This window comes from Palaemon carinicauda, chromosome 2 (genome assembly GCF_036898095.1).
Source record: "Palaemon carinicauda isolate YSFRI2023 chromosome 2, ASM3689809v2, whole genome shotgun sequence".
Classification (NCBI taxonomy): Eukaryota; Metazoa; Arthropoda; class Malacostraca; order Decapoda; family Palaemonidae; genus Palaemon; species Palaemon carinicauda.
The window spans coordinates 182890337-182911538 of NC_090726.1; the positions used below are offsets into that span (position 1 = coordinate 182890337).

At 48.2% G+C, this 21202-nt stretch overlaps 1 protein-coding gene across 4 annotated transcripts in view; it reads right to left on the reverse strand.

Annotated features, from left to right (window-relative positions):
* Nucleotides 1-21202, reverse strand: part of LOC137628561 (uncharacterized) — a 206332-nt gene that overhangs the window by 68912 nt on the left and 116218 nt on the right. For 3 of the 4 annotated variants that reach the window (XM_068359730.1, XM_068359725.1, XM_068359716.1), the window contains exon 2: nt 16801-17071. In XM_068359730.1, the coding sequence (XP_068215831.1) occupies nt 16801-17071 (271 nt within the window). The remainder of the gene's footprint in view (nt 1-16800; nt 17072-21202) is intronic. The other variant, XM_068359722.1, reaches the window with a different exon arrangement.

Below are 21202 nucleotides of genomic sequence, written 5' to 3' on the forward strand. Positions count from 1 at the left end.
TCCAGAAATATCGAAAATACCGCGATGTGACCGATGGTGCGAGATTGGAGAAAGTAAGGAAAATTGAATCGTGATTGATTTTCAATATAAATGAAACTTTGAGGAGCAACAAAGATATCATTTGTTAGAGAGATAGAGAGAGGTAAGGAATGGGAGGTAGTGAAAAGTAGCCCACAGAGAGAGAGAGAGAGAGAGAAATGTAATATCAACTGTATACTGTAGACGGTTTGAATAAGTTAAGAAATGGTATAAATGATACTTTGTTAGTGTATTCGTACACACTCAAGAGCGGCAGCTAGATGACAGCTGATCTAATCACAGCCAAAAGTAAAAAAAAAAAAGAAGTCAACAATACTCGATTTTTAATACAAACCCGAAATTTAAAAACAAAAGTACACACTTTCTTAATGTGCAATTAACTATTTAAAGAGTGGCAATTTTCTAGAATAAAATGATATTTCCCAAAAAATAGTGGTTTGCTGATGAAATCGGATGCCGTATTTTTAGCTATGATTGAAATGGATGTAGACTCGGCCTAATTATTTCGTTTCGTATTTAATTGACACTAAGAAAACTAATTTTAGTTTCTTCATCTAAATGTAAGTATTGTATAACACGAAGAGAGAGAGAGAGAGAGAGAGAGAGAGAGAGAGAGAGAGAGAGAGAGAGAGAGAGAGAGAGAGAGAGAGAGAGATCAGCTGTTGTACTCAAATGGCGTGTTTTTGTTTCGTGAGAATTTCATCGCTACGACTTTAACAACAACATACTGTACTGAACTTTACAGTATTATACAGACTACTGTAATATGATAAAGTAAAATATTTGTAATCTATTTTATATGAAATGGGGCTATTTTATTTTTTGTTTAAAATTTACATTTACGTATGTAAAACAACTCTCTCTCTCTCTCTCTCTCTCTCTCTCTCTCTCTCTCTCTCTCTCTCTCTCTCTCTCTCTCTCTCTCGTAGATTGTTTTCCTGCTTTGCTACGTATGTATGATTTTATATAGATACGATAAATAATATTTGTAATAACATATTTTATTAAAGCTTTCACTGTAATATCATTATTTATCACTTTCATCATGCGCATTAAATTCCTTAGTTTGTTTACTGAGCGTACTTTATGACGCCATCGTTTCAGGCGGCGTCATAAAGAAAAACATTTCATTTGGAAGTCCTAAGAAAAATTAAGTAACACATTAGTAATAACCAAATCAACATACTGTACTGAATAATCAATATAATCGATGCAGAAACTAACCTATACACAGATGTGTAAATGCGTTTGTTTCTTCATTATAATCAGAGATAAACGTAAACAAAACATTGGTTGCCATTTTTTATCGTGCTTTTTGGCGTGTTTAGGAAACGCATGATATAAAGTCGCCCTTAATATTTGTGCCTGTTTTAGTTTAGGGTACATTAGTACATGCATTAAGTGTTCTGTACATTAAAGGGTAGTTTGTTAACGGTACTACGTACAAGGGAAGGTTTTAAAAGTCTGAATATACATGTTAAATAAATAGGTAAATATGGTGTCACTACTTCGCGGATTTTCACCTATCGCGGCCGGGTCTGGAACCTATCTACCGCGATAAACGAGGGTTCACTGTAACATCCCTGCTCTAGCTTAGGTGTTGGGGGAGTTAGCTCTGTACCTTGCTGAAACGATACCCATGCACCGTTTTCAGACAGGCTGCCTTACCTTAGGCTAGGGAGTGTCCTCCCTTCCTCGGTGGCCGCTCTGGTTCAGAACCTCCTCCACAGAAGACCCTTCTCTTCTCCCCTCCCCACCTATCTCTTGTATGGCCTAGCCTATACTTAGGTTAGTCTATACCCATCTGTCCCCTGTCCTACAACTCCTCCTTAGGGTGGAGTGATAGGGCTACCTTGAGCTCCTGTGTGCAGTCCGCTCTGGTACATATACCCTTCATAGTGTCCTATGGGGTTAGCCACTGGATGCGTTCTGTCTGCAGGGGTTCTCCCCCCCTCTTGGGTGTTCCCTAGCCCTCCCTTGGGCTACCTTAGCTCCCGGTCCTCTGCGGCCCCTGCTTCTGGGTGATAGGGCTAGCCTCTATCATGGGTACACCCACTCAGGTGGGATGTCTTGGGGTCCACGGCCGGACCCCTACATCCCTCCTTCTGTCTCTTTCACTATCCTGGTGCCGGTCCCTTGCCGCCTCCACTGTCGGTGATACCCACCTCCTACCTTGGTAACTTATCCCTTACCCTCTGGGCCGCCAGTCCTCCGTGTGCCGGGGGACTGCCGCCTGCCGCCGGCATCCAGCCGATGGCCTTCCCGCTTTCCTCATAGCTTTGGTCGTCCGTCCACCGGCCGGCCCCCGGAGTGCCGGCATCCGCTGCCGGCAGTCCGGTTCTGCTATAACCATCCTTGTTCCTGTCACCAAGCCGGCAACCTTCGGCTGCCAGAGCCGCCGCTCCCCGCCGGCGTGCCGCCGCTGTGCCGGCGGCCGCCACCCTGGTATTACTCTTGACTTCTATATTGTCTTCCCTAATGCCAGAAACTCTGCTGGAGCGGCCTCCGGCGTGCCGGCCGCCTTCCGGAGGCGTCAAGGCGACTTGCACCCCCTTCTACTAGCTATCATCTGATGTTGATAGCCCTATATCGCAACCAGATGGTTTGATTACGTAAATGGATAGGTATTATCTTACCGTTCTATTAGTAACCATGCTGTCTTCTTGCATATCACAGATTTCCAGCATGCTGTGTGTATCTTAGCACGGCTGGTTGCCGGAAACCGTTACCCTATGGGATCTTCTACATTCCCAATTCTAGAGTCTGAGTGGCCTCAGTCCTAGCTTTATACCCTTGACAATTCCCAATAGAATTCCCACTGCCTTCCGGGCATTCCATGTCGAATTCTGTCCTGTGCCTTCGGTCACAACAAATTGTCTAGGGATAAAGGTCACGGTAACCAGCCGGGCGGGTTACACGGAGTATGTATCTATCTCCTTCTTTTCCGCCCATTCTCTGATCATCACACTTAATGTTAAGTTAAAGATTAATCAATTAATATTTAACTTTAGTTTAGAAATCATCCTTATGACTTCCCCATACTCATGTTCTCTTTCTTTTACAGGAGGAGCAACTGAAGTGCGACCACGGCTTCTGTGCAGTGAAGCGCCCGCACTGTTATGGGCACACGGCGTGTAGGACCCACGCCCCTTGTGCCAACAAGAAAGGAGATCTGAAGTTCTGGGACCCGCAGAACTGTACGGTCTGTCAGGAACGCCTGGTCGACGCGTTTAATAACCCTCCTTCAGCGGAGGCTAGGGACGCTTCTCGAGAGAAGCTACGCAAATGGGTGCGTGGCTTCCAGAAGAACGCCACTGGACCGTACCTTGCCACTGAAGACATGAGGGCCTTACTGTTCCCAAAGGCATCCCCAGATTCTGTGGTCCCCAAGGATCAGATCCCCACCGTCCAGATAACGGTGGAACCTGATGTTGTCATGGCCCAGTCCATGCACGAGTGTCACCTGGATAACGACAACGCGGAGCGCATGTCGGAGATTTCGGAGACTACGGAGAGGAACCTCATGGCCCAAGAGGTGGACGATGAGGAGGACCAGGTGGAATACACCGAGTCGGAGCAGGAGGTCGCTCCGCCTTCCACCCCCGCCCCAACTCCTACACCAACGGAAGTGTCTCTCCCGTCTACCTCCGCCACCCCGGACCCCATTCCATCCGCCCAGGAGATGTTCCGTATGATCGAAGCGCTTATGGACAAGAAGCTTCAAGTGACACACGAGTACATCAGGTCCATGGGAGTTTCCAAAGAGCCGAAGAAGATTTCGGTTAAGGACCTCCCGATATGCTCGCACGCCAACCCCTGGAGGTATGCCGAGCATATGCCCATCGCAACGGGCAGGATCTTCATCAGCGAGAAGGTCGGCTCGATTGCCCTGGAAGAAGTGGAGTTCTTCCCGAGTTTTGAGGCTTATCCGGACTGTTACGTCCGGCTTCGATCCGAACCTGCCTCTAAAGAGGAGACCGAACCTAAGGAGGTGATAGTTTTCGATCTCCCGAAGGCCCAGGCTATGTTGGCCAACGCTGTTAAAAGTAGGGGCTTTACCTGCTCAAAGCTTCCGGCGCTGAGCAAGAAGCACCCTACCTACGTCGCACCTGATGATGCGGTCCTCCCCTTTACTGAAAAGGCCTTCGCTGCGTGTCACAAGGCAGTGGAAGAAGGGAAACCTTGCCCTGCACTGGAGGAGTGCAGACCCTTCTCCCTGGTGACTCCCCCCGATGTTCGACACCGGAAGGATATCCAGCATACCTTCGTAGTGGGAAAACTAGATCCTGACGTGGCTGGACGTCAGTTTAATGAAGACCTCCCGAAACTTAATGACCATCTCCTTCGTTGGGAACAAGACACGAAGGAGAGGCTCGCAGCATCCATGTCCCTTCAAGTACAGCTTGACGTCATGGCTGGCGACACCAGAGTCCCCGACCACTACATGGTGCTCGCTAAATCGCATATGGCGACTCTGGTTAAGGACCTGTACAGTTTCATGAAGGCTCGGAGAGCCTGTCGTGAATTCGTGTTCTCAAGTGCCACAGTGAGACACGAACCCCGGAGGCTGATTTCCTCCAACATCTGGGGTAAGCACCTCTTTCCCTCCGATCTTGTGAAAGAGATCACCGACAAGGCCGCCACTGAGAATAGGAACCTTCTCAACAAGTGGGGCATGTCGAAGAAGAGGAAATCCTCTCAGGACGATGGCCCTCAACCTAAGAGGAAATCCCCCAAGCCAAAACCCCAGCAACGTCAACAGAGACGGCAGTTTCCGGGACCCGCTACTCCCCAAGTGGCTGCTCAGCCACAGCAGACCTTTCAGCTGGTCACCCAATCGGTTTTGTCCCAGTCACCGGTTTTCACCCCTGCCTTTGAGCAACAGACGACTACCTTTCGTCCCAAAGGTAGAGGCTCAAGCAGAGGTGCAGGCAGAGACGCATCTCGCCGTCCCGCCAGAGGCAGAGGAGGAAGGGGAGCTAGCGGCCGAGGCAGTAAACCCTCGGGACACCAGAAGCAATGAAGTGCTTCCGGTGGGAGGAAGACTCCGCCAATTCCAGGATCGTTGGACCTTCGATCCCTGGGCACACAGCATCGTCAAGAAGGGTCTAGGCTGGAGTTGGACTCAACCACCCCCAACATTCCAGCAATTCTTCCAACAATCAACCACCCTTCTGGAAGAATATGTCCTAGATCTCTTGAACACGAAGGTGATAAGGAGGGTAAAGTCAACCAGGTTCCAAGGGAGACTGTTTTGCGTTCCCAAGAAGGACTCCGACAAGCTCAGAGTCATTCTAGACTTATCCCCCCTCAACAAGTTCATAGCGAACAACTAGTTCAAGATGCTGACTCTCCAACAGATAAGGACCCTTCTGCCTCGAGGTTCTTACACGGTCTCCATAGACCTGGCGGATGCCTACTGGCACGTTCCAATGAACCACCACGCTTCCTCCTACCTAGGATTTCGACTCCAAAGGAAAAGCTACGCCTTCAGGGCCATGCCCTTCGGCCTCAACGTGGCCCCTCGGATCTTCACAAAGCTGGCGGACGCCATAGTACAACAGCTCCGCCTCCAAGACGTCCAGGTGATGGCCTACCTCGACGACTGGCTAGTCTGGGCTCCATCGCCCGAGGATTGTTTAAGATCCTGCAGCAAAGTCACCCAGTTCCTAGAACACCTGGGATTCAAGATAAACGCGAAGAAATCTCGCCTCTCTCCAGCTCAGAAGTTCCAATGGTTAGGAATCCAGTGGAACCTTCAGTCACACCGCCTTTCCATCCCCCAGAAGAAAAGGAAGGAAATAGCAGGGTCTGTCAAGCGACTGCTGAAATCCAAACGGATCTCAAGACGTCAGCAGGAACGAGTTCTAGGCTCTCTACAGTTCCCCTCAGAGACAAACCCAGTGCTTCGTGCACAGCTAAAGGATGCAGCGGGAGTCTGGAGACGTTCTGCATCCATCGCTCGAAGAGACCTCAAGAGACGGCTCCCAAACAGACTTCGGCTTCTCCTCAAGCCGTGGTCAGAAGCAACGGCCCTGAAAAGGTCCATCCCTCTTCAACATCCACCTCCATCACTCAACATCCACACGGACGCTTCGCTGGAGGGTTGGGGAGGTCACTCCCACCAAAAACAGGCTCAAGGCATATGGTCTCCCCTATTCAAGACGTTTCACATCAACATCTTGGAGGCCATGGCGGTCCTTCTAACACTGAAGAAACTCTCCCCGCTGCCCTCGATCCATATTCGTCTAACCCTACACAACTCGGTGGTAGTTCGATGTCTCAATCGCCAAGGCTCAAGATCGCCCCAGATAAATCAGGTGCTTCTGACAATCTTCCGTCTGGCAGAGAAGAAGAAGTGGCACCTGTCTGCAATTCACCTACAAGGATTCCGCAACGTGACAGCGGACGCTCTATCCCGGACAAGCCCGATAGAGTCGGAATGGTCTCTAGACGCAAGATCATTCTCCTTCATCTCTCACCAAGTCCCAGAACTTCAGATCGATCTCTTCGCAACGAGCGACAACAATCAACTTCCTCGATATGTGGCCCCGTACGAGGACCCCAAAGCAGAGGCAGTGGACGCCATGTCACTGGACTGGAACAGATGGTCCAAGATCTACCTGTTCCCTCCCACCAACCTACTGCTGAAAGTCCTCTCCAAGCTGAGAACCTTCAAAGGGACAGCGGCCCTAGTGGCTCCCAAGTGGCCCCGGAGCAATTGGTACCCCCTGGTCCTGGAGCTGCAGCCCACACTGATCCCTCTCCCAGGCCCAGTTCTCTCTCAGCAAGTACAGAAGTCGACTGTCTTCGCTTCATCATCGAAAATCAAGGACCTTCATCTCATGATTTTCTCTCCCTAGCCGCGAAGAAAAGGTTTGGGATCTCGAAAAAAAGTCTAGACTTCCTCGAGGAATACAAGACCGAATCCACAAGACGGCAATACGAATCATCCTGAAGAAAATGGGTCTCATTCGTCAAGGCAAAAAATCCTACGGAAATCACCATCGAATTTTGCATGTCCTTCTTTATTCACCTTCATGGACAGGGCTTGGCAGCCAACACGATTTTTACTTGCAAATCGGCCTTGACTAGACCACTGATGTATGCCTTCCAGATTGATCTGTCCAGCGACATCTTCAATAAACTGCCGAAAGCATGCGCTCGTCTACGCCCAGCACCCCCACCGAAACCGATCTCCTGGTCTCTGGACAAGGTGCTCCATTTCGCCTCCAACTTGGATAATGATTCATGCCCTCTCAAGGATCTGACTCAGAAAGTTATATTTCTTTTTGCTCTTGCTTCAGGAGCCCGAGTCAGCGAAATAGTGGCATTATCAAGAGAAGAGGGTCATATCCTGTTTACTGACTCAGGAGACCTTACCCTCTTCCCGGATCCGACGTTTCTCGCCAAAAACGAATTACCCACCAAAAGATGGGGCCCTTGGAGAATATGCCCCCTGAAAGAAGATGCCTCTCTATGCCCAGTAGAGAGCCTCAAGGTCTATCTTCGCAGAACTTCGGACTTTGGTGGAGGCCAACTCTTCAAAGGAGAAACATCGGGCAGCGACCTGTCACTGAAACAACTAAGAGCGAAAATCACCTACTTCATTCGCAGAGCGGATCCTGACAGTACACCCGCCGGTCACGATCCTAGAAGAGTTGCATCGTCTCTGAATTTCTTTCAGAGTATGGATTTCGAAAGCCTTAAGAGTTTTACAGGCTGGAAATCCTCGCGTGTTTTCTTCAAACATTATGCGAAACAAGTGCACGAAGTCAAACATTTTGTGGTAGCCGCAGGTAGTGTTATGAAACCTGCACCTAACTCTGCATAGAACAGTGAGTTACTTGGGACTCTAACTCTTAGGGTGCCTATGTTGACCCTCGAGTGATACGTAGTGATTTCAAAAACACTTAGTGCTTTTCATATAACTGTTCTTATCCCAGGTGAAATGTCATAGTCGTCACACGAGTGCCGCATGCCTAGAGCATGATGTGTTTTACTTTTAAAGACTGACGTTCCTCGAGAACGAGTGCCTAATAAATTTGAATTCTCTTTCAGATTCAAGAGCACGTCTTTTATTACTATGTACATTATAATTTGTTGTAAATTACTTTTACATATATTGCATTTCATTAATAAACTCTGCAATTGTGAAATAAAATTTCTATTTTATTACTTGTGCGTCTCAATCCGCTCCTACTTATACTATGAAATACACGTCTGTCATAGTTTTATTATCCCCTTCCTCTTATGGTTGATGAAGATTACTAAGGTTTCAACCCTTATTATATATTCACCTGTGCAATGTAATATTCCTACACGAATACTTACTTACTTCATACCTTAGAGACCAGACAATTCTCCATTAACATACAGTGCCTAACCACCACTTGTCTGCCCTTGAGAATGTTCCTATATGAATGCCAACCATTCAGTCTTGTCTCCAAGTTCTTCAGGTTCTTCTAGCAAGGTGAGTAGCCCTTCGATGACCACTTTGATCTCGGCATGGCCCGTGGGGACTTCACCGCCAGGGGGGCAGGAAGTTCTCTTCCCTACGGTTCTTCTATTTAGATTACTATGCTACCCTGTTCAAAGCCCTCGGCACTTACTCAAATAGGGGAAAATCTACCACGATACATTGATTCTCTAGTATTCTTCCATCAGGACGCCATGGCTTGAGCCCAAAAAACGGATTTTGAGCGAAGCGAAAAATCTATTTTTGGGTGAGATAGCCATGGCGTCCTGATGGACCCTCCCTGTTACTTTGTCCAGTTTTTCAGGTCCCACCCTGCTCTGCTGTATCATGGTGATCGGCAAGCAACTGGCTTCAGGATGAGGACGGACGTGACGTCATTTAACAATGGCGCCCGTTTGTTTACGTCTCGAGTACCAAAAGTAGCCACGAACGAGATTAGCTGTGGAACGGCTCCCCAGCTATTCTCCGCCCCTACACTTCGAAGTGTTAACTCTATGTAGGGTGTAGATAGCAATGTGGCGCGTTAATACATGCGTCCCCTGTTGATATACGATGTCTTAAAGGGAAACCTTTAGGATACTCGCTCCAGAAGTTAGAATTCTGTGATAACCTGTGGTTAAATTCTCTGGGAATATTTAGTAGTTATTTACCCAAGGAAGCTACCAAAAAGGAACCTTCCATCAGGACGCCATGGCTATTTCACCCAAAAAAAAAAAAAAATATATATATATATATATATATATATATATATATATATATATATATATATGTATGTATGTATGTATGTATGTATGTAGCCTATGTATGTATGTATGTATGTGTGTATGTGTATGTGTATGTGTGTATGTGTATCTCTATCTATCTATCTATCTATCTATATATATATATATATATATATATATATATATATATATATATATATATATATATATATATATATATATATATATGAGAGAGGCAAGAGAGCGTGCTAGAAATAGGAATGAATGGCGAGCGATTGTGACGCAGTTCCGGTAGGCCCTGCTGCTTCCTCCGGTGCCTTAGATGACCGCGGAGGTAGCAGCAGTAGGGGACTCAGCAGTATGAAGCTTCATCTGTGGTGGAAATGTGGGAGGTTGGGCTGTGGCACCCTAGCAGTACCAGCTGAACTCGGCTGAGTCCCTGGTTAGGCTGGAGGAACGTAGAGAGTAGAGGTCCCCTTTTTGTTTTGTTTCTTGTTGTTGTCGGCTACCCCCCAAAATTGGGGGAAGTGCCTTTGGTATATGTATGTATGTATATATATATATATATATATATATATATATATATATATATATATATATATATAACGGATTTTGAGCGAAGAGATAGCCATGGCGTCCTGATGGAAGGTTCCTTTTTGGTAGCTTCCTTGGGTATATAACTACTAAATATTCCCAGGGAATTTAACCACAGGTTATCACAGAATTCTAACTTCTGGCGTGTAGTCGAAGCGAAGCTACGGCTTTGTGGAAGATGTTAGAGTGTGGTTGTTTGAGTAGCTCGTGACATGGAGGGAGTTCTCTTGGAACCTCCGTGAGGAGTTGCAGAAGGTCCGGGAACCATTCTGCGTGATGCTATAGCGGAGCTACCAGGGTCATTGAAAGATTGACCGATATTCTGGTCTTGTTGAGCACCCTCCTTATCAGACAGAACGGGGGAAAGGCGTACACATCGACGTTGTCCCACCGTTGTTGGAAGGCATCCTGCCAGAGAGCCTTGGGGTCCGGAACTGGGGAGCAGTACAGCGGGAGCTTGAAATTCAGCGCTGTAGCAAACAGATCCACAGTCGGGGAACCCCACAAAGTCAGGACTTTGTTGGGTACTTGACGATCCAAAGACCACTCGGTACTCACTATCTGCGTCGCTCTGCTCAGACTGTCGGCGAGCACATTCCTTTTGCTTGGAATGAAGCGAGCCGCTAGTGTGATCGAGTGTACTTCGGACCATCTCAGGATCTCTACTGCAAGATGGGATAGCTGTTCTGAAAAGGTACCTCCCTGCTTGTTGATATAAGCCACCACCGTGGTGTTGTCGCTCATCACCACCACAGAGTGGTCCGCCAGGACTTGGTGGAACTTCTGAAGTGCCAGGAACACGGCCTTCATTTCTAGCAGGTTTATGTGAAGGTACTTTTCTGATTCTGACCACAGGCCTGAGGTCCTGTGGTTCAGAACGTGGGCCCCCCCCCCTTTCTTTGATGCGTCCGAGAACATCAAATCCAGGGAAAGTACGAGAAGATCCACTCCCTTTCGTAGGTTCTCGTCTGCCACCCACCACTGGAGGTCCGTCCGTTCCGCAGGACCCACAGGGACCAAAGTGCCCGGGGAATCATGGCCTTGATTCCACCGGGACTTGAGTCGCCACTGGAGGGATCTCATTCTGAGGTGACCGTTGGGAACGAGACGGACCAGGGAGGAGAGGTGGGTGGCAGAGGAGACGCAGCCACGATTGGGCTGGGAGTTCTTCTCGATTGAGGAAAGGCCTCACGACCTTCCTCAGCCTGGCTATCCTGTCGTCTGATGGGAAGGCTTTGTGGAGATTGGTGTCTATGATCATGCCTAGATATACCAGTTTCTGAAAGGGCTGCAGAGAGGACTTCTCGAGATTTACCATGATCCCTAGATCCTGGCAAATTTCAAGGAGCTTGTCTTGGTGGCGAAGAAAGGTTGCCTCCGAGTCCGCTAGGATCAGCCAGTCGTCCAGATAACGAAGGAGACGGATGATGATCCTGTGAACCCACGAAGATATCAGGGTGAACACTCTGAAGAACACCTGAGGGGCTGTGGAGAGACCAAAACACAGCACCTTGAACTGGTAGATCTTGTTGTCTAGGTAAAATCTTAGGTACTTCCTTGAAGACGGATGGACTGGGATCTGGAAGTACGCGTCCTTCAGGTCCAGTGTACACATGAAGTCTTGTGGTCTCACTGCGAGTCTAACCGTGTCTGCTGTCTCCATACTGAACGGAGTCTGTTTGACAAACCCGTTCAGGGTTGAGAGATCGATGACTGGTCTCCAGCCTCCAGACGCCTTTCTCACAAGAAAGAGTCGACTGTAGAAGCCTGGGGATCCGTCTACAACCTCCTGGAGAGCGTCCTTCTTCAAGATGGTCTTGACTTCTGCCCAAAGGGCTTGCCCTCTTGCCGATCCCATGGCAAGAGAGCTCAACGACACTGGATTCGCTGTCAGGGGAGGTAGAGAAGCTGTGAACGGGACGCGATAACCCTGAGCGATCACGGAAATCGTCTAGGAATCTGCCCCGAGTTGCTGCCACCTTGCCACGCAAATTTGTAGGCATCCCCCCACTGGTGGACATGCAGGGGGACTGCCAACCCTAGCGTTTACGGCCTCGGCCGTTTCCTCTAGGGTTCTTGCCTCCCCTGGAGGACTTTTTGCTCCTCCTGCTCTTGGCAGGAAAGGGCTTAGACACCTTCGGCTTTGCTGCAGTGGTCTTCTTCGTGTCCTTAGCCGGACGGGGCTGTTGTGCCGCTGGAGGTTTGTAGGGCCTCGATGTCAGGGCCCTATGGATGAGGGAATCCTGGTTGGACTTCCTCCACCTCTCAGCGGTAAGTTCCACGTCCATAGGCTCAAACAAACTCTTACCGAACACGGAAGTGTGTCTGAGCCTACTAACCACCGAACTGGGAACCTTCTGGTGGAACCTCTCAGCCACAGCGTCCCGTCGTTTGAGAATCGTATTGGCCCACAAGCTCGAGACTTGGTGGGCCAGAAACTCGATGGTCCGCGTGCCTGAGAGCAAGAAAGTCTCCAGTGCCTTCCTGGTGCTTTCTTTGGACAGGTCCTCAGACCACACCAGGATGCCCAGAGACCCCAGCCAGATGTCAAGCCACGAAGTTGCCTGCATGGCACACTTAGCGACCTTCTCCTGGCTTAGGATCTCAGTAGCTGAGTAGGACACATGCCGGTTGGAGTCTCTCTCTAGAGGGACTCCCCCGGTGAGTTCTTCCATGGAGTGGTGAATCGGAAGACCCAAACAAGACTCCTCAAGGATCTCAAAGTACCTTCTCTGATGGACTCGAGGAGGAGGGAGGAGCTTGTTACCGGCGCTGGATCTGCTGGGGGAGGCAGAGAACTGGCCCTCAACCTTGTCCCTAGCACTCTTCATCCCCTGAGACCAGGGCAAAGCTGCACTGGCCCTAGAGGATTTCTGGGTGCCGTAGACGTGGTCCAAGATAGTGTCCTTACCCTCACGAGGAGGAATCTCAGGGTATGGGATCCCATCGAGGTTCCTCATGAGGGTCAGGACTTGCCAGAACGTGTGTTCTGACTCTTGGTGCTCTCCTCCTGAAGGACTGGCAGCAAAGTCTCCCGTCCCCAGTGGCTCTTCCTGGGGGGACACGTGGACATCCTCGGAAGGTCTAGATGGCTCCTGCCTGATCCTTGTTGACGATTTAGGGATCGTCTTAGAGTCTTTCGGTTCCCTCCTGGGCGGGATACAGGACTCTAGTAACGATGGGTGCAGGCTTTTTTCCACCCCTGGATAAGAAGTCTTCTCAGGGAGAGGCGGAGTTTCTCCCATTGGTGCGATGGGGGAACGGTCCGGCTCGTCCGATTCTCCTGAGGATGGGTAATCCTCATCCGCAGGGGAGGGAGAGAAAGTCTGGGGGGGAAGGAGCCTTGCGCAAGGATCTGCAAGAAGACAAAATAGGCCTTGGAGGTGTTTCCACGAGAGAGACTCGTCTCTTCCTCTTCAGGGGGCAGGAAGCCGCCACTGATTTGTGACCCACGTCAGAGAGAACGGGCTTCATCGCCTGCACAAGAGCTCTGACCAGGGTCCCGAACCAGGGCTGCTGGCTGACAGTCGCGCCGTCAGACAATCCCTCTGGAGGGAAGGGGATCGTTCGATCCCTTGGAGGAGGAGTCAAATGCGGGTTCGCCTGAGAAGCCGAAACGAAAGAGTCTTTAGAGTCCGGGAACCGCCCCTCCTCTGGCGAGCGCACTGTTCTGCGCTTGCGGGGGGGGAACGAGACGATGACCTATCCGCCTGGCGACGCTCGCGCTGGAGGTCGCGTGATGGGCCCTGATCAGGGTCACGCGCGAAAGGATCGCATGACACAGAAATCTCGCACTCGCGCAGGCGCGGGCGCGGTGGCGCGTAGGCGAGGCCACAGGCACGTGGGCGCGATGGCGCGCAGGAGCTGGAGCGCGTAGGAGATGGCGAGGGCGTGTGGCGCACAGGAGCCGGAACGTGAGGAGACCGGATACGAGGACGCGCAGCATCCTGATGCGGCACTAGTGGGCGCGAGAGGGCAGTGGCGCATGGGCGCGTATCCGGAAGAACCGGGCGAGGGCGCGAGAGCGCAGGTCCAGAATAGCGCGAGGGAGGGTTGGCGCGTTGGAGCGTAGGTGGGCGCTGGTCCGAAAGAACAGGCATACTAACCTGTGGGCGCGCATCAGGATGTGGACGCGCTGGTGTGCGCTGCTGGGGTGGGCGAGCAGGACGCACGGTTGGATTAGGGCACACAGGCGCCTTGAGAACTGGAACTGGGCGTGCAACCTGAGCGTCGCGCGCCGCTGGAACGCGTGCAGGATCGCGCGGTCTGGAAGGAGTGTCCTGGGGTGCCCGTGAGCGCCCATGCGCTAGCTTAGGCACCTCCTGGACAGCGCGCTGCGATGAAGAAGCGCGATGGCGAGCGGCTGAGCGCTGTAACTGGAACTGCGCGTGGGCGCGCTTCGCGCTTAACTCCAGACGGGCGCTGCGAGTCCAGAGGTACCTGTGAGCGCCTGTGCGCTAACGTAGGAGCCCTTTGAACTGCGCGCAACCAGGCAGGAACCGGGGAACGCTGGGGCGCAGGTGGGCGCTGGCTCGCTGGAACAGGAACTGCTGGCGGGCGCTGGGGCGCAGAAGGATGTGGGCGCGCAGGGGAGCCCTGGCGCGTAACAGGAACAGGGGCGCGCACGCGCGCAGGTGAGCACTGTGGCGCTAAGACAGGAACAGCGGCAGCAGCAGGAGGGCGCGCAGGAAGAACCTGGCGCTTGAGGGCAAGAGGCACGGATTTGCGCTCAAGGCCCTTAAGGCCCGGAAGGGCCCAGTGCCTGCACAGTGGCAGGATCAGGTGGTGCGTAACGCGCATCCGCATCGTCGAAAGGTGACAGCAGGTCAGCAGGTCTGGAGTGAGACTGGTCACAGGGTCCCGAAGGACGACCATCATCCGAAGGGGATCGCGAACGATCCCTGGAGAGGTCTAAGGTGATAGCTGGCAGGATCGGCGAACGGCGAGTCGTCTCCTCCGCTTTTGACTGTGGTGACGACGTGCCGAAGAGGCGCCTCCAAACTCCCTTATGAGGGGAAGGAAGGCCTCTACGGCGAAGGGGAGGACGAGCCTTCCGCCTTATACGCCCACGAGGGGCCGTGGGGTCAGCAGGCTGACCATCATAGGGCCTCCGCAGAGGAGTCTCAGTAAGTGAACTCCCCCGTGGGGGAGAATCACCGGCAGGAGAGACTGTGGGACTTAGATCCTCCCTCGAAAGGTGTTCGGAGGGGGAATCTAAGCCTTCAGCTACCTCAGCAACAGGAACGGGGGTTTGACTAGACCCACGAGATGTCTCCGTCACAACAACGTCAACCACAGACAGAGGATCTATCCCTGCTGTAGTTGGCGATTGTTTGACAGCTGCACAACAATGTCAACCACAGATAAAGGATCTATCCCTGCTGTAGTTGGTGATTGTTTGACAGCTGCACCAAGTTTGATCATGTCAAACAGGGCTTCCTTGGAGGGCAAACCCTGCAGCCCCAAGGAAGCCCAAAGCTGCAACAAATCATGATTAGACATATTCAAATCCTCCTCCGGGGGAGGAGAGGCAGCCGCCTCGCTATGGGAGGCGACTACCTCTCCCACACCCGAGGATCGGTCAACAGCAGTACGGTCTACGCTACCACTCGCCAGCCTCTCAGAAGAGACCGCTCGAGGGGGAGCTTCGGAGGAGGAAAGGGCTACGGAAGAAGAAGTCCTGGAATTTTCTCTCTTCAAAGAAGCCTCTGAAGGAGAAAGATCTTTTTTAGACTTTTTCTTCTGGCGCCGGGCAAACCTCTCCCACTGGGAGGTAGACCACTCCCTACAAACAATACATACATTACCACTATCACACCGCTGGCCCCTACAGTGAGGACATAAGGTGTGGGGATCGGTGTCGACCGCCGACATAAAGGTCCCACAAGGGCGGCCGGGAAGTCCAGGGCATGTACGCATAGTCAGTAGAGGCCAACTTCAAACACAATGGAAAAGAAAAAGCAAAAACAGATTAAATATGGCAGTCAAAGCGAGGGAGAGAGCAGACAGGTCTGTTCACTGCCCGAGCCAAAAGTAAAGTGAAGCATTCACCGGTGAGTGAGGGGGGAGGGTTGCTAGCTACCTCTCTCTACCCCCCGCTAACTAGCGGCGGGGTACTAAACCCTCGTTAAAATTCTTATGGCTCGTCATTCAGCTACGCCGAAATAATTACCCCATGTAAATAGCGTGGTTTGTATTTCAGTTACGGAACAAATACATTCGTGTGAACAGCATCCACGGATAAGAGTTAAATTTCATAATCGTCAGGATCCGAAGACTCAGATTTATCACACCTAAGCCGCCTCTGATAGCCTTACGCTGTTAGGATACGTTATTCAAAGTAAATTTATTCTCGGATAAAAGGTTCGTTTTGCATACCTGTAAACTCCTAAGGGTTTATCTAACATAGAAGTGTGACTTAACATCGTTTAAATCATAAATCGGCATGAAATAATTGACATTTGAAAACAGACAACTTCTTTGCTGCACTTGAAATGACCTCGTTAGCTATAAATATGATCCTATCACCTTGCAACATAACATCATTCAATCGATATACATGAGTAGTTGTCACTGTTGAAGGGAAAGCACATCTATTTATAGAAACTAAAATCAGACAATGCATGTATCGTAGTGTTCAGAGAGCGACTTCCGCTTGACCTACATGTACGCTACGAGTTGAGATCTCGATTGCTACTTCAGCTAAGAAAATAAAAAAAAAATTGTACTTGTATAATTTCCCATCGGTACGATAGGTAGTAGTGAATAAACATACTGGTTGGATGATTTGTGAAAAATTAATAAGCGTACTGGGTGGAAATGGAGCGTACCGGCGGGAAGAAATTTGAAAAATTAATTATACTGGTGCGTTTATTTGATACTTCAGAGTAGGCTACACAATAGAACCTGAGAATTTTTTTTTTTAAATTACCAGTTACCTATTTTAAAACAGAAACCCAACTATACCTTTGGTACCTGTAAACCAATCTAATTGATGGCTGCCAAATTTTTTCATTTTCCTCCTCTTGGTGGAATTCACTGTCCTTTACTTTGTGTGATTTCCTTGACAATAATCTTACAGGTTGATGTCTGGATTTTATTTGTACAGGAAGCTGATTTTTACTTTGAACAATTAGTTGCCTCCTCCATCTAGAAATTAATGCATTGGGAGATAGTTGTTCAGTTTTAAGAATCTCCTCTTTGTTCCTTTTTGGCTTTATCATATGCCATTTTCTCTCTGAAAAAGAAAACGGTAATTTTAATGTCAGTTATAAATAGTTCTAAACACTACAGTATATTTTTGTCTACAGGAAAAAGATCAGAAATTATTTTTAATAATTTATATTTTTCCCAACTATACAAACTTGAGCCCTTTAATAAATAAGAGCTTGGTCCATTTATTCAAATGTCTTTATTGAACAATGACCACGGTCAATCTGAAATGAACATAAAACATATTTAGAATAAATGATGAACAATGTATATAACTCAACTGAACATAAAACATATTAAGAATAAATGATGAATAATGTATATAACTCAATGTTTATAACCCTCTATCTCCCCCCAAGTTTTTAAACGGCCTTTTAAAATGTCTCTCGTTTAAAACTGATGTCAAAACACTGGGTGGCAATTAAACGTCCAAATTATAGGTTCATGAACACTAAACTCCTGTTAGCATGTGAAGGAACGGAAACTTGAAAAACAATTATTGTCATGTGTTGATCATGATGACACTATAGCTAGTTCATCTCGAAATCACAGTGCCATGTTGGCGGTCGACGGGTACGACTGGACTTGCGTTGCTCCAAATTTGGCATGGCAGGAGTTAACTGCGATGGAGAGTTTGTGCTATCATTGGGATTGAATTGAATTGAATATAGGATTTAGGCATTAAGCCAAGCATTGGGGCATCAAAGGCCATTCAGCGCTATATAACAAAAATCATTCCATCATATCTGTACACTCACACCATTTAGTATCATTTTAACCTTTAATACAAATCGTAACACTTTCATACAATAAAATCTAGATGTGAAATAAATAGGGATTAAAAGGGTAAAATAAATAAATAAATTAATAAAATCAATTATAGCTCGTAATATAACCCAATACTTTGTATCAATTTTCTCAAGTTCAGGCTATTACAGTTTTCCCCCAGTATATCTCTTAAAGGTTTGTCCTGGAGTAAATGTGGCCTCCTCTGAAGATTAAAAACAGGACAATCGACTAAAATATGTTTAACATCCATTGTCACTTGACAGGTATTACAAAGAGGGGCCTGTCTCCCTTCCCCACTCTTCATTAAATAATTGTGCGTTGCATGTGTATGGCCAATATGCAGCCTAGTTAAAATAATGGTATCCCTTCTACTTGTAGAATTACAAGATGACCATTTATTCACCAATGGGTGGATTTGTTTCAATTTTGTATTGGTGGTCAATTCAGACCATCGAGCTTGCCACTTATTTTTACAGTAAAGATGAATCTCCCTTTTAAGATCTTTGTAAGGAATACTCAAGGGGGATGGATTACTTAGCCCTGAAGCTTCCTTTGCTGCCTTATCTACTTGTTCATTCCCATCCACCCCAACATGGGCAGGGACCCAACAGAAGTGAACACTGATACTCTTCCTAGACTGCAGAAGTACTAACCAGTCCTGCACCTCTTGTACTAGATGATGGCCTGGCATAATTTGTTTTAATGAGAGTAAAACACTATTGGAATCCGTAAAAATTGTATAAAAACTATTTTGGTTGCCATTTTTAAAAATATGTTGGACTGCGAGAATTATTGTGTACAGCTCAGCAGTAAAAATTGAACAAGAGGATGGGAGTTTCCTTCTAATAACAATATCCCCCACCACAGCTGCACTTCCAACTCCTGCAGCCGATTTGGAGCCATCTGTAAAATGTTATTTTCATTAGTAAAATAAATTTTTGAATATACTTACCCGATGATCATATAGCTGTCAGCTCTGCTGCCCGACAGAAAAACCTACGGGCGGAATACGCCAGCGATCGCTATACAGGTGGGGGTGTACATCAACAGCGCCATCTGTCAAGTAGGTACTCAAGTACTCTATGTCAACACAGAACCAATTTTCTCCTCGGTCCACTGGGTCTCTATTGGGGAGGACGGGTGGGTCCTTTAATTTATGATCATCGGGTAAGTATATTCAAAAATTTATTTTACTAATGAAAATAACATTTTTCAATATTAAACTTACCCGATGATCATATAGCTGATTCACACCCAGGGGGGTGGGTAGAGACCAGCATTACATGTTGACATTATTATGAGCTAAGTATTCCGTATTTCATTTTAGCAGTTATTCAAAATAACAAACATAAAATAAATAAGTACCTGGTAAGGAAGTCGACTTGAACAATTACTCTGCCTTTTTAAGTACGTCTTCCTTACTGAGCCTCGCGATCCTCATAGGATGCTGAGCGACTCCTAGGAGCTGAAGTATGAAGGGTTGCAACCCATACTAAAGGTCCTCATCAAAACCTCTAATCTAGGCGCTTCTCAAGAAATGACTTTGACCACCCGCCAAATCAAGTAGGATGCGAAAGGCTTCTTAGCCTTCCGGACAACCCAAAAACAATAAAAAAACATTTCAAGAGAAAGATTAAAAAAGGTTATGGAATTAGGGAATTGTAGTGGTCGAGCCCTCACCACTACTGCACTCGTTGCTACGAATGGTCCCAGAGTGTAGCAGTTCTCGTAAAGAGACTGGACATTCTTAAGATAAAAGACGCGAACACTGATTTGCTTTTCCAATAGGTTGCGTCGAATATACTTTGCAGAGATCTATTTTGTTTAAAGGCCACGGAAGTTGCGACAGCTCTAACTTCGTGTGTCCTTACCTTCAGCAAAGCTTGGTCTTCCTCATTCAGATGGGAATGAGCTTCTCGTATTAACAGTCTGATAAAATAGGATAAAGCATTCTCTGACATAGGCAAAGATGGATTCTTAACTGAACACCATAAAGCTTCAGACGGGCCTCGTAAAGGTTTTTAAATAGAACTTAAGAGCTCTTACAGGACATAATACTCTTTCTAGTTCATTTCCAACCATACGATAAGTTTGGAATATCGAACGATATTGGTCAAGGCCGAGAAGGCAGCTCGTGTTTGGCTAGAAAACCAAGTTGTAGAACATGTAGCCGTTTCGGATGAGAATCCGATGTTCTTGCTGAAGGCATGAATCTCACTGACTCTTTTAGCTGTGGTTAAGCATATCAGGAAAAGAGTCTTAAAGGTGAGATCTTTCAGGGAGGCTGATTGAAGCGGTTCGAACCTGTCTGACATAAGGAATCTTAGTACCACGTCTAAATTCCAACCAGGTGTAACCAAACGACGCTCCTTCGTGGTCTCAAAAGACTTAAGGAGGTCCTGTAGATCTTTATTGTTGGAAAGATCTAAGCCTCTGTGACGGAAGACTGATGCCACCATGCTTCTGTAACCCTTGATAGTGGGAGCTGAAAGAGATCGTTCTTTCCTCAGATATAAGAGAAAGTCAGCTATTTGAGTTACAGAGGTACTGGTCGAGGATACGGATACTGACTTGCACCAGTTTCGGAAGATTTCCCACTTCGATTGGTAGATTCTAAGGGTGGATGTTCTCCTTGCTCTAGCAAATGCTCTGGTTGCCTCCTTCGAAAAGCCTCTAGCTCTCGAGAGTCTTTCGATAGTCTGAAGGCAGTCAGACGAAGAGCGTGGAGGCCTTGGTGTACCTTCTTTACGCGTGGCTGACATAGAAGGTCCACCCTTAGGGGAAGTGTTCTGGGAACGTCTACTAGCCATCGAAGTACCTCGGTGAGTCATTCTCTCGCGGGCCAGAGGGAAGCAACTAGCGTCAACCTTGTCCCATCGTGAGAGGCGAACTTCTGCAGTACCTTGTTGACAATCTTGAACGGAGGGAATGCATATAGATCTAGATGTGACCAATCTAGTAGAAAGGCATCTATATGAACTACTGCTGGGTCCGGGATAGGTGAGCAAACTATTGGGAGCCTCTTGGTCATCGAGGTTGCGAAGAGATCTATGGTTGGCTGGCCCCAGGTGGCCCAAAGTCTCTTGCATACATCCTTGTGGAGGGTCCATTCTGTTGGAATTATTTGTCCCTTCCGACTGAGACAATCTGCTATGACATTCAAGTTGCCTTGGATGAACCTCGTTACTAGTGAAAAGTCTAGACCTTTTGACCAGGTGAGGAGGTCCCTTGCGATCTCGTACCATGTCAGAGAGTAGGTCCCTCCTTGCTTGGAGATGTACGTCAAAGCCGTGTGTTGTCCGAGTTCACCTCCACCACTTTGCCTTGAAGGAGAGACCTGAAGCTTTTCCAGGTCAGACGTACTGCC